General features: G+C 48.9%; 2 protein-coding genes across 2 annotated transcripts in view; both read right to left on the reverse strand.

The window, feature by feature from the left end:
• Window positions 1–583: 583 nt before the first annotated feature.
• Window positions 584–4,893, reverse strand: trim47 (tripartite motif containing 47). The gene is made up of 8 exons (XM_067229133.1): window positions 4,708–4,893; window positions 4,147–4,361; window positions 3,102–3,147; window positions 2,706–2,801; window positions 1,845–2,069; window positions 1,730–1,752; window positions 1,499–1,614; window positions 584–1,332 (listed from the first exon to the last, which is right to left on the reverse strand). The coding sequence occupies exons 1-8, from the start codon at window positions 4,888–4,890 to the stop codon at window positions 803–805; spliced, it is 1,434 nt and encodes a 477-aa protein (XP_067085234.1). The 5' UTR covers window positions 4,891–4,893; the 3' UTR covers window positions 584–802.
• A 2,201-nt stretch (window positions 4,894–7,094) lies between these two features.
• Window positions 7,095–13,030, reverse strand: part of frem2a (FRAS1 related extracellular matrix 2a) — a 56,621-nt gene continuing 50,685 nt past the window's right edge. Inside the window, exons 16-23 of the mRNA XM_067229057.1 lie at window positions 11,361–11,553; window positions 10,566–10,691; window positions 10,225–10,352; window positions 9,345–9,479; window positions 9,119–9,245; window positions 8,312–8,499; window positions 7,894–8,040; window positions 7,095–7,634 (exon numbers count right to left, since the gene is read on the reverse strand). Of these exons, the coding sequence (XP_067085158.1) occupies window positions 7,095–7,634; window positions 7,894–8,040; window positions 8,312–8,499; window positions 9,119–9,245; window positions 9,345–9,479; window positions 10,225–10,352; window positions 10,566–10,691; window positions 11,361–11,553 (1,584 nt within the window). The remainder of the gene's footprint in view (window positions 7,635–7,893; window positions 8,041–8,311; window positions 8,500–9,118; window positions 9,246–9,344; window positions 9,480–10,224; window positions 10,353–10,565; window positions 10,692–11,360; window positions 11,554–13,030) is intronic.

Consider the following 13,030-nt stretch of genomic DNA (forward strand, 5'->3'; position numbering starts at 1 on the left):
GTCGACACTGCTACGCTGGAAGTCGAACCTCCCTCCTCTGTGCCGTGACGTGTGTGTGTGTGGTGTGACCTGGCGCCCCCTTCTGAGGGGGGGCACACAAGACCACCACACAGGGAGGGAGGGGGGGAGGTGGGTATCAAGACCAGAGCACCTACCGAGGCTTTGCCCCTCTGCACTGCTTTACCTGAATGTTCTGAGGGAGGCCAGGGGGAAAAAAAACTACAACTGTAGTCCGTTACCGACTCCAGAATCCTGAATTTCACACAAACCTACGCAGAAGAAGGAAAAAAAACACTGTCTGCGGTTAAAACTGCCTAGAGTCTATCATCAAACGACACACACTGAAATCCTACCCTCCCTAGTGGAGAAAGGTGGCTGGTCGAATGCCTGGTTGGTTCGGCAGAAACCTTATCAGGAGAAACCCCTCCGGGTGACCCAAACATACACACACACAAGGTGACCTTGCATGAGCAGGGTCACAGAGTCACATGACCTGGAGCGAACACAGATGGAGTGAAACGATTGCCGCCCCCCCACGCACCGCTGGAGGGGCAAAGCAGAGCTAACGATGGGGGGGGGGGGGGGGGGGGGGGGGGCACGCCTGTGCGGTGGGGCACCTAGCTATGTCTGTGACAAAAAAGTGAACAGATCTTCCGTCTTTGACTCTCGTCTCAACTGGGTCTCGGGCGTCCCTCCTCGGTTGTTCTCCTCCGAATATCGTTAGCCTCTCCGACCCAGGAGGAGGTTGGGGGGCTGCGGGGGCCGGACCCCCCCCCCCGGGGCCTCGCGTCGCGCTCCCTTTTTAGTAGTAGTGGCATATCTGCAGCCTGCTCCCCGGATCGTTCTTCCCGGGGCTGAAGAAGGGCGACACGGGCTCGTCGAAGTAGGCGTCGAACATGTACAGCCTCTTCATGGTGACGGCGTCGTAGAAGGACACGCGCCCGTTGTCGTAGTCCAGGTACACGCCCACCCGCGGCGAGTTCCAGTAGTCGGCCACCAGGACGCGGGCGTCCTCCTCGTTGGCGTAGAGGCGGTCCTGCAGGCACAGGCTCCAGTACCCGGAGGAGGGGCTGAGGTTGACGAAGCCCTTCCTGTTGCTGTACTCGGTGGTCACGCCCAGGTACCACACGCCCTTGTCTTTCACGTCCACCTCCCAGTAGTGCTGGCCGCTGGCATACTGCGCCGTGGCCAGGACCCCGCAGAAGCGCGTGAAGCGCTGGGGGAGGTCGGGGTCCTGGCTGCGGGCGCGGCCCTCCTCCACTTTGGTGTCGAAGTCGGTGATGGCCAGGTTGGGGTGGGCCGTGTCGGGGTCGAGGGTCAGGTTCTGAGGCACTGTGCGAGAGAGAGAGAAAATCATTCGTGAGAAACTGTGATTTTTTTATCTTAACGTGTCTCTCTGTGTGTCTCTCTGTGTGTGTGTGTTGTGAACTCACTGGTGTACAGCACAGTCAGGTTCTGAGGCAATGTGCCAGAGAGCGAGAGAGAGTTGTGAACTCACTGGTGTACAGCACATGCATCATCTTCTTCCACAGGATGAGCTGGAAGGGTCCTGAGAAATCGGTCCAGTCCACAGGGCAGTTACAGGAGGAGACGGAGGGGTTCACCTGCAGGGGCCTGGATGAGACGGACATCAAATATTTACGTTTCTTTACATGCTACAAAATCTTGAATCCCATCAAATATTTACAGCGCTCAAATGCGAGGAGAAAACGTAAAAAGTTGAGCTTACTTGCCGATTATCTGGGTCATGCTCTGTGAGGAAACGCAAACACAACTTTGAGTACACAAACGCATTTCCACCGCGCGTACACAAACGTGCGCGTGCCCGTTTCCCCCAAACTGACCTCAAAGCTCGGCTTCCCGCCAAAGTGCTTCCGGATCTCGGCGATGGCCTCGTCCACGGCGACCGCCTCCGTGTCCACCTTCTTCAGGTTCTCGTCGATGACGGCCGTGGTGGCCACCAGCTCGGCGTCCAGGCTGTCCAGCAGCGTGTCCTTCTCGTCCAGCAGGAACTGCACCAGGGCGCCCACATCCTCCTCGATCTTCTCCTTCAACCTCTGCTTCTTCAGCTGGACACCCAAAACGCAACACAAACACGCACAGTTTCCCCATTGTGTACTCGATTCGATCAAGCCGTGGTTCGCCACCGTCTCTGGGACAAACGGATGAAACACAGTTGAGGGATCCGGATCGGACTGGTTTGGCCTCTGAGCCCTGGGGAGAGGAGGGTCTGCCCTCCAATGAAACGAGGGTCCGCTGAGGTATAAGATTAGTATAGGATATTATGTTTATTATAGGTTTAGTATACTTTATTGCTTATTATTTGGTATATTTAGGAGGTTTATTGTATTATATGTTCACAATAAATGTATTTATTAACATAAATACATTGGGAGTCAGGTGGCTGAGCGGTTAGGGAGTCGGGCTAGTAATCTAAAGGTTACCGGTTTGATTCCCGGCTCTGCCAAATGACGTTGTGTCCTTGGGCAAGGCACTTCACCCTACTTGCCTCGGGGGAATGTCCCTGTACCACTGTAAGTTCTGGATAAGAGCGTCTGCTAAATGACTAAATGTAATAATAAATTTTAACTTGTTCTGAGTATTTATTTGTTATGTTATGCCAGGTTGCTTTGCGTTGTCTTGTCCCAGTCTGACCCTGTGTTGGTCTGTGTACCTGACAATACAAGACTTGAACATGGAAGTACCTTGGCGTCGTTCTTGGTGTGCTCGTCTTCGGCCTTCACCCGGGAACACACGCTCTGCTGCCACTCCAGCTTCACCAGCCTCATCCTCAGCTCCCCCTGACAGGAACAACACACATTCGCTCAGCGGCTATTCGCACATGTTTGGGCGCGCTTGATTCGTGTCGCTCCACCCCCCCCCCCCCCCAGCACTGACACCGGTAAGTCAGGAAAAAGCCAAGTAATGAGCGTCAACCGTGAGGCGAATCTAAGACACCTCGACTACTTTTAAGTTATGTTTTTGGACTGACCTAGAGACACAAAGAGCCTGTGTTACTTAGGTCAGCTGTAGCTTGATCAGGTAGGCCTTGGGTTGGTGTAACACGGTGTTACACAACAGCGTTACACATTGACCCTTACCCTCATGTCCTCCAGAACCTCTGGGACGGGTGCTACCTCATGATGTCTGTAAAGGCAGGGAGAAAAGAGAAAAGTTTGCGGGGTGAAGTTCAGAGTTAGTCTTGTGTCAGAAAAGTTGAAAATGTATCCTTTTATCCTGTATAAGAATGATACTGTGTTCAGCATTCTTTGTGTGCAAAGAGAAGCCAATTCCCAAATGTGAACTCTGTTACAAATGGTAACACTGGTCTTACGTAAACAAGGTGACCTGGGCTGTAAAGAATGTACTGTGCTTATTAAAGTTCTGTCTTATGAACTTAGAAGTGTGCCCAGGCTTAAACATTGCGTCTCACACAGGGCGGGGGAGTCAGGGGTGGGGGCAGAGAAAGAGGAACAATCCAGACGAGTCTCGACCACAGTGTGGGAAAAAGGCTGTATTTTGTGTCTCTATCTCTTCATTTTCAGAAACAACCTTGAAACCGGGTGGAGACGGCACCCGAGCAGGTGGGACGCATCAGCAGGAACAACTCCCTGATGCACAAGAGAACAAGCTCAACCCTCTTTTCATCTTTCTGTTTTAATTGCACTGTATAATATATGCTGGGGCAGGGACAGATAGCCAGTTGTACTTCATGAACCAACCCAATCTCTGTTGCGGGTAGGGAAACGTAGACAACCCCAGAGCTCTGTCCTTGTTGATTTCCAACTGCTGTATTAAAGCTGATATTACCGGACCTCTGCGACTCTAGACCACAGACTTGTGTCATTGAATACCATCATTACATATTGGAATAGAGCATACATGCACGCACACATGTGCGCAAGATCGATGCAAGGGAGCCAATGAAAGACCCATGTGACAGTTGCATGCCTGTTTATGAACCAATGACTGTGGACAGTGTTAAATTATGTCTACATAGAAGCCAGAACAAGCTATTCGACTTCAAACTGATGCTAGGCATTCATTTTTGTCGCAGGTCAAAAATGAAAGACTGCATTTCCCAGCTCTGCTGTAACAACAGTGTAAATGCATAGACTGCAAGGAAGGACAGTCTGCGACGCTTACCTGTGTGCTCTGGACTCTCTGCAGACCACACAGATGGGTTTGCGGTCTGTGTGGCAGTAGAGTTTCAGCTCTTCCCCATGTCGGTCGCATTTACCGTCGAGCTTCACTGGCTTGGGCTGTGCGGGTTTGAAGGACTTCAAACATTCCAGCTGATTCAACTTATCCACCAGGTTCTTCACCAGGTAGTTTTTGGTGAAACTGATCTTGTTGAATACCTTTTAAGGACAAGGAAACGCATTGTCAAGTCACCCATTGTGTTTGAATGTATCAAATGGTCTTGACATCCTCAACAATTACGCCATTAGCTACATCCTTCCTTGTTATCTAGCGACACAGACGTATTGCAACAGCATACAGCTACTGACACTGGCCAAGAGCAGGCAATCTACTTATCTAGTAGGCTAACAAAAAACATTACCCCGTAGCAATAAGTAATAATATAAACATGACAAACATATCTGTATGCTGGCTTACGTCGGTGATGACAAAAGAAAATGGCAAACCACCAAAGGTGGTTTAGCTAGCTGGTTTGCTAGCAACAACAATAGTTAGCTTACAAACCATTCGGCACTCTGGACACTGATAACCGATGTCTTCCCCGCCATTTTCCTCCCAATGCATAAGAATACAAAAGCGGCAGAAATTGTGTCCACATTTCAAAATGACAGGGTCGTCAAAGTAGTCCAGGCAGATTGCACAGATCAGCTCTTTCTGCAAATCTGCAGTGGGACTTGCAGTAGCCATGCTTACCACAACAAGCTTCTAGTATGTTAGCGAGGGGGTGGAGAAGACGGAAGTAGAGGAATGTGGGTGGTTTGCGCATGTGCATGTGGTCCAATCAAAATCAAGCAAAAGGTGTGACACAAAAAGGTGATCAGGAACTAAAGTGTATGCGAACAAACATGCAGCTAGGCCTAATATGTAGGTTCATGTTTGTTGTACATGCTGGTCTGTTTGGTGGTCATCTAAACCACATGGTTTTAGCTATAGGGTTACTATAACAAACCCTATAACAAATGTATGCCCTTATAGGACTCACAGAGTACAGGTGACACAAAATTCCCCAGCACATATTTATTCATAAATACATATACAAACCCATTCATAAAAAGTTTACATTGTGGGGTGCTGAAACTGTCATAAGCACTAGAAATAACCAGGAATATTCACTGCCTTGGATAATCATTCCTTGCAGGCCTACAATTATAGATCAGGCTACATTGCATAGCTTTGATGGACATGTGAAGGATACTGGTCTCTTATCAAAAAGTGCATTTGGTTCAGTTGTGTGTCAGAGAAACAGACTAGTCATAAGAATAGACTGTAGGTCATTCAAAAGTAATCTAATCATAAATCCAGTGGTCATTAAGCCATGAAAAGTGATTTGCCAGGACATTTTTACGATTCAGAATCACAATGAACCATTCTTGAGAGGATCCGTAGTAGAATACTGAGAAATCTATTCTACTGATTGTTATTAGCCACTTCTAATGGCTTTGGTTTTGGCAACCAATCAAATTAAACAATTTTTATGTCAACAGCATAATCTTATCATATTTCAAGAGTGGATCTGTAATAATAAGTTTGGTTTTCTGACATCATTGGTTGCACGTTTCCCACTCAGTTGTAGATGCCCTCTAACAATCACACCAATCATACCAATACGAATATATAAAAATTGATAAATACCATGTAACAATCAACATATGCAGTGAAACAGTGACAAAATAGTTACATTTGGATTAATTGCAATATACGTAAATGTTCACAGTAGTACGAGTGAACATCCAACAGGCTCCATAGCGTACATCAACAGGTGGCGCTACACGTACAGTTCAGAGTTAATTCTCTACGTCTTATGTTCTCGAAATGAAAAAAAGAATAACAAAAATTGGTGAATCTAAAAAACAAGAAATAGTGTGTGAGTTACAGAACGAGTCCATGAGCCTGTAGGTGTCGTCGGACTCCTGAGGTGAAGGTCTCTCTCCACATCTTCTCTCCAACGGGCTCCATGGTAGTTGGTCTACATCATCTCCAGTGTTCAAATATCCAGTGTATAATTACTATGACAACCAACAGAGACAGGCAGTGAGGGACATAACACGGCTACAATGGCACAGAACTCAGCAGACTGTTGTTCACACAGTGCTGTAAACACCAAAACAGTAGTCGTTCACAAATACAAAACCGATCTAAATGACCGGCTGCAACAGCAACTGAGAAAAAGGGATATCTATAATCATGTTTCAATTCAGCAGGGGTCGTTGTAGGGTGGTTTGCACGTCTTGATCTGCAGGTCCAATGCTCTACCCCTGTGCCGTGCCCATCTCTAGTAGGCGTATCCTTAGTGACGACCTGATGTTGCATTGAAATGTCCCCTTCTGATCAGTGACTCTCCTACACCTCCTCACATCCACTTTTCCCCTCACTTTCATTGCCTCTGACTTCCTTCCTTCTGTAAATCTTTCTCTTTCCCTCCACTTTAATAAACTGCCCATATGCACTATTCATACTTTGTTATGGTTTGTATAATTAGATTATTTGATGATTGTTTGAGGCCAATCTATGTGGAATAGCTTCAGGCACTTATTAAATCAAAGAAAAGGGTACAAAATCATACGGACAACACTGATGGCAGCCCATCTGGACTACAGTATGTTGGTGACGGCCGGAGAAGGTGTAAATGTATGTGTTTTCAGTTACATGGACCAGGACAATCCCCCCCCCAAAACACACTTATTACACACAACACACCTAGATCCTCTCACTAGAAATGTTGCGGTCGAAGGTTTTGGTGTTGAAAGGTAGTCTAATACCAGTGTAGAAAAACATAATGCAAAAAACGTTACAAAATCCTAAGTCCTATCATACCCCTCTGACTATGTTTATTTCTTTTTTGTTTTCATTAGTCCATCTATCCATCATCATCGCTCGTCCCCGTCCGGCGTTCAGACTTCGGAGCTGTCGCTGCAGTCCGCCATCCGGGCCACCAGCATGGGCTCGGTGCTGGTCGACCCCCTCACCGCCCCCTTCCTCTCCTCCCTCCGCCCCTCTTTCCCTCCGCCCTTCTGTCTGGACCTCAGCACCAGCCCGAGGATGAGGATGAGGAGGAAGGTGAGCAGCATGCCCACCAGCGCCCCCACCACCGTCACCATCCCCTCCCCGGCCGCCCCCGCGTTCAGCTCACGTGGTTCCAGCCCGTCGGCGAACAGCTCGCCCTCCCCCCCCGCCCGCCTCTTGGTACGGTCCAGGGCGATGTGCATGATGTTGGTGCCGCGGTTGTTGTCCGCCCCGATGTCCTCCGCCGCTTCGGGGGTGTCCTCGCCGGCCGACCTCGGGCGCCTGTGACCTTTGGCCTCGGCGAGGTGGTTGCCGGCGGAAACCATGGAGTGGTACTCCAGGCTCCTCTTGCCGATGCCGCGGTTGGCGTTGTCCTTGGAGCGCACCGTGTAGATGGTGTGGATGTACCACTCTCGCCCCGCGGCAACCTGAGAAGCAACCATTTAGTCAGTTAAAACCTAGTCCAGTTAGCATTGGTTGGTTAGTCAGGAAAACTAGTCCATTAAACATTGGTTAGCAAGTCAGTTAAACTAGTCCATTAAACATTGGTTAGCAAGTCAGTAAAACAAGTCCATTAAACACAGATTAGCTAGTCAGCAAGTCCATATACCCTTTGTTAGCTGGACAATCCTGCATGCGTGTCACTACTGTGAGATGAATGAGCATTTCTTCTTCTAACTCCCGTACCTGGAACATGGGGGTGGAGTCCAGTCTGAATCCGTCCGACCCCGGCTGCCTGACCAGGTAGAGGGCGGAGGGGTCGTCCACCGCCAGCCGAGCGTTAAATCCAACGTCCCCAAACACCTGCGCCTGGGTCTCCGGCTGGGACTTGTCCTGCAGAGAGGAGGGAGGGGAGAGAAGTCTTCTTAGTGTTTGGTCGAAGCTTCGCCTTCCATGAAGCACATCAGGAGGAACCGTTGGCCTTTATAACCTGCAGAAAGTCTGCAATTTCATCCTAATCGACCTACTTTTTTGGTCAGACAAGTGAATTTGCTGAAAACACATAACCACATAATGGCTGCCAGGTGATTTTGTCTCATACGAAATGCTGTACCATTATTTATGTCACGTTGTGCTCAGTAAAGGGTCGTTCTGCGGCACTTACGATAATCTTAAACCGGTAGAGAAGAGAGGGCGAATCTGCCAGGCAGCCAAACTCAAACTTGGTCGGGCTGTACTTTGGCACGTATCCATCCGCGCCGGTGCAGAGGTACACCTTCTCGATGTTGCAGAAGAACGAGTCTCCCAGGTTTTGCACGGGGTCGACAAGCACACGGCCATAGATGGTATCCCCTGCAGAGCGAAAGGGGGAGTGAATTAAGTCTGGGTAAATTGCATCAGTGTGAAGGTAATTGGGGTGCATTTGATTCGCCTCACGGTGGCGTCTTAAGGGACTGTTTCATCGCACTGGGTAGGATACGGATTAAAATGGATTATCATATAACTACATACTATATCTAATCTGCTTGAGAAAGTATTTAGAAATTTGGTTTGAACAGTTTGAATAGCTGCAGGAATTCAGTGAGATCCAGAGAAGGACCCAAAGAACTTTTGACCATAGGTCTAGTTTCTGATAACTGTAGATCATTTGATTCTCAGTAGATCCTTTAGATTGTTACAACATAGCTCACATACATAACAGACAGCATACAGTATATTCAACTAAATATCCATCTGCCATAACCCAACCTCATCAACACAGTAGCAGTTTACAGTGAGTGAGGGAGATGTTCTTAGTTAATCTTTAGTTCTTAGAATGAGTTAAACTATTGTACTTTTACCAAATTTAAGATCCATATATGTTTATTGTGTGCACCTTCCTGCCACAGTAAATTCTGTGTTTGTGTAACATACATGGCGAATAAAACGAATTCTGATTCTGATTCAGATACAGATGTCTGTGGAGCCTCACCTTCTGAGAAGGCCACGTCGCTCTCCTGACCGAAGCCCATAGAGCCGTCCGACAGCCACAGGCTCTTCTTAGAGAGCAGGAACATCTGTGTGTTCAGACTGAACTCCACCGCTACGGGGTCACTCACCTGGGCGGGGGGGGGGGGGGGGGGGGGTGAGAGGGGAGAGAGTAGGCATGAGAGCGACCGGGGCGGGAGTGGGGGCGTTCCTCTCGGGTCCTACCGTACCTGCTGGAAGCGTATGTCCAGGTCAAAGGTCACAGGCTCCCTGGGGCTGCAGACAGGGGGCAGGGCGTACTCCACGCTCTGGGCCGTGGTGCAGGGGATCAGCTTCACCGTGTACGTCCCTGAGTAGTCCCTCACCTGGGGGGGGTGGAGGGGGTAGAGAGAGAGGGAGAGGTGATAGAGAGAGAGAGGAGAGGTTATAGAGAGAGAGGGAGAGGTGATAGAGAGAGAGGGAGAGGTGATAGAGAGAGAGGGGAGAGGTGATAGAGAGAGAGAGGAGAGGTTATAGAGAGAGAGGGAGAGGTGATAGAGAGAGAGGGAGAGGTGATAGAGAGAGAGGGGAGAGGTGATAGAGAGAGAGGGAGAGGTGATAGAGAGATAGGGGAGAGGTGATAGAGAGGGGAGGGGTGATAGAGAGAGAGGGAGAGGTGATAGAGAGAGAGGGGAGAGGTGATAGAGAGGGGAGGAGTGATAGAGAGAGAGGGAGAGGTGATAGAGAGAGAGGGAGAGGTGATAGAGAGAGAGGGGAGAGGTGATAGAGAGGGGAGAGGTGATAGAGAGGGGAGGGGTGATAGAGAGAGAGGGAGAGGTGATAGAGAGAGAGGGGAGCGGTGATAGAGAGAGAGGGGAGAGGTGATAGAGAGAGAGGGGAGAGGTGATAGAGAGGGGAGGGGTGATAGAGAGAGAGGGGAGAGGTGATAGAGAGAGAGGGGAGAGGTGATAGAGAGGGGAGGGGTGATAGAGAAGGGAGGGGGTGACACGAGAGGGTACATACACAACAGAGAAGAAGTAGTTAGAACAACGAACCACACATCACCCCAAACACAGAGCTGAACACCACGCCGCGCTCCAGAAGAGCGGGGGGAAGGTGGGGGGAACTCACGGCAAAGTCCGAGGTGAAGGTCCACTGTTGGACCGGCTGGTTGTAGGTCGGCTCGCTCCTCACCAGGCTCAGGTTAAAGGTCAACCCCGGGTGTTCGGCGCACATCACCATGGACGCCATCGAGGATGCTGGGAGAAAGAGTTCGGAGCGGTGACGACAGGACTTTCGACGGATGAAACTCAACAACATAAGCCATGTAAGCTTGATAGAGACTATTGGTGGCATATTTGACCATTAGTTCATTCGCTCGCTGTGCTAACCCGCTGGGCAGTGTAAGTCTGCAGGTATTTATCGTCTATCCAAGCAGACAGGTAAGTAGGGGGAACAGTGGGTTGGCTCACCCGCCTTCTCGACCCTGCCTCCAGAGTGGGCCTCCACGAACATGCCCCTGAAGCGAGCCTTGGTGCGGAAGTTGACCACCAGGCGGCCTTGCTCGTTAATCCGCATGCTGGTCGGGTACAGGGCACCTGGGAGCACCGGTACGCATGGACGCACACACACGCACGCACAGGGACACACACACACACATACATTTAGTCATTTAGCAGACGCTTTTATCCAAAGTGACTTACAAGAAAGAGCAAAAAGTGCATAGGTCTGTGATCATAAACAGCGAGATAGCCCCCCAAAACAATGCGGGTAGCCAAAACATGAAGCATACATTGTCATACATGAATATTTATGTCATGATGTTTCTGGAACCGTTATTAATGACCTGAAACTAAATCAGTACTTGAATAATGAGTGGTCTGGTTCAGTCAGAGAGAGCTGTGTAGTCACATCTGATCCAACAAATCTTTCCTAAGTACCTTGTACATACACCATTCCTGTTCTCTGCTTCTGTGTGTACATGTGTGTGTGACCTGCTTTTTGTAAGTGGGTATACTGTGTTTGTAAGTGTGGCTGTGTGTAACTGTATGTTTGTGTGTGTCCCTCAGTGTGTGTGTGTGTGAGTGTGAATTTGTGAATGTGAGAATTTGAATGTGTGAATGTGTGTGTGTGTGTGTATGAGTGTGTGTGTGTGTGTGTGTGAATGTGCGAGTTTGAATGTGTGAATGTGAATGTGTGAATGTGAACGTGTGAATGTGTGAGTGTTTGTGAGTGTGTGTGTGTGTGAGTGTGTGTGTGTGACCCACCCTGCAGCTCAGCTTGCGGCGGGCTGCCGATGCCGTCCCTCCAGAGGATGGCCGTGTCGTAGACGAACGTGAGGCGGAGCTCCGACTGCAGGTCGAAGTGCTGCCAGCCCCCGGCGCCCACGGGGGAGTGGAACACGTACGACACGTGTAGCGGCACGCGCAGCGTCACGTACGACTGGACCAGGTTCAGCACCTATCAGCCAATCAGAGGAGAGAGAGGAGTGAGGAGGCGGGACCAAGGAAGAGGAAGTGCAGTGGAGACACAGGGGTGATGGAGGGCAGTGTTGAAATGGTCAAGACAAATGTTTGCCCTTTCACTGTGTAGTGGAGTATTCATGTATACTTTTGTATACATGAATTTTGTATGACTTTTATTTTATGTATGACTTTTATTGACTTTTATTTTATGACCCCCCTCAGTCATAGCCCGGGTTAGGTATGTCCACTAGGGGTCTCTGTTTGTCTAAGGTTCGTTACCACGGCGTTCTTCTCAAGAATGACTCAGGCGTTTGGCCAAGACAAAGTTTGGCAGGAGGGAAGGCCAGCTCTGCGAAAGGAACTGATTAGAAATCAAAACTGTGTCAGCTGTGCGCCATCTGACTTGAATAAAACATTTGGTAATTTGCATAGTCAATTATCAAACTTGGGATAAAAAAAACAAAAAAAAAACTGAGAAAACGAAAATAGTTTTTTTTTTTTTTTTTAAGGAAGCAGAAAATTATTCAGAGCTAAAGTGTGTGACTGTAATATCTCCTCTAGCCTGGGTTTCACATCACAGATCGTCTCGTACGCCATGTTCGTGTTGGACAATTTTGTTTATTGTGCCTGAAGGAACTCTTTACTTTTTTTAATGAACTTTTTATAATGAGTAAATGAGTAAAAAAAATTAAGATGGTGGTGTACATCACGCAGAGAATGACAGCCTTGTGACATGACAGGCTAAACATGAGAAACAGAAACAGAGAAAGATAAAGCTTTAGAAAAGCAACCCAAGTAAATCCCTGAACATCTTTAAATAAGTATGTCATTCAAAGTCAACCAGAAAATGCTTTTACACTCGGTGACCAAAAAAACGAAGCTGGAATTCAGATTCGCTGGAACTGTACTGTCATGTGTGACGTACATGAAACCTCTTTCTTCACGTGTCTCCTGCATGGAGAAAAGTCTGTGTGGAGGACATCTCCATGGTGAACTAGTGACAGTGATCTGCTTTAATGAACTCCTGACTTGACAAGGAGGAAGAGGGGGGGGGGTTGACTGTGGTCATCGCTAACTGTGCTAGCTCAACGGGGGGGAAGAAAAGGATCCCCCTCACCCCCCCCCCCCCCCCCCCCACACACACAGACACACATATACCCACATACAAACACACCCAAAACACACACTGGGAGAGAAAACCACACACACACACACCCTCAGTGTCTGTGTTCAATTGGTTGTGGGTAATCGGGGGGTTAGAGACAGACCTCTGCTTCTGTCCAGCTGCTGTTTTGTGTTCTCTCTGCCTTTCATCTAAGTGCCCGCTGTGTGTGTGTGTGTGTGTGTGTGTGTGTGTGGAGGCACTCTAGCCTTCACACAATAGCATAACAACAGCATCCAGCTACGGATGTTCTCCTGCTGTTCTGGCCAGTGGCGGTCTGTGCCGGCTGTGCCCAGGGGCCTTGAAACCT

Source organism: Osmerus mordax, chromosome 25 (assembly GCF_038355195.1).
Source record: "Osmerus mordax isolate fOsmMor3 chromosome 25, fOsmMor3.pri, whole genome shotgun sequence".
Classification (NCBI taxonomy): domain Eukaryota; kingdom Metazoa; phylum Chordata; class Actinopteri; order Osmeriformes; family Osmeridae; genus Osmerus; species Osmerus mordax.

Bases quoted from the DNA above. Each gene is read 5' to 3' on its own strand.
- trim47 (XM_067229133.1), bottom strand. From the start codon at position 4,890: ATGGCTACTGCAAGTCCCACTGCAGATTTGCAGAAAGAGCTGATCTGT. The intron at 2,070-2,705 runs GTACTTCCATGT...TTGGGTGTCCAG, and splicing joins ACACCAAGAACGACGCCAAG to CTGAAGAAGCAGAGGTTGAA. The intron at 1,753-1,844 runs GTCAGTTTGGGG...GTTTCCTCACAG, and splicing joins GCGGGAAGCCGAGCTTTGAG to AGCATGACCCAGATAATCGG.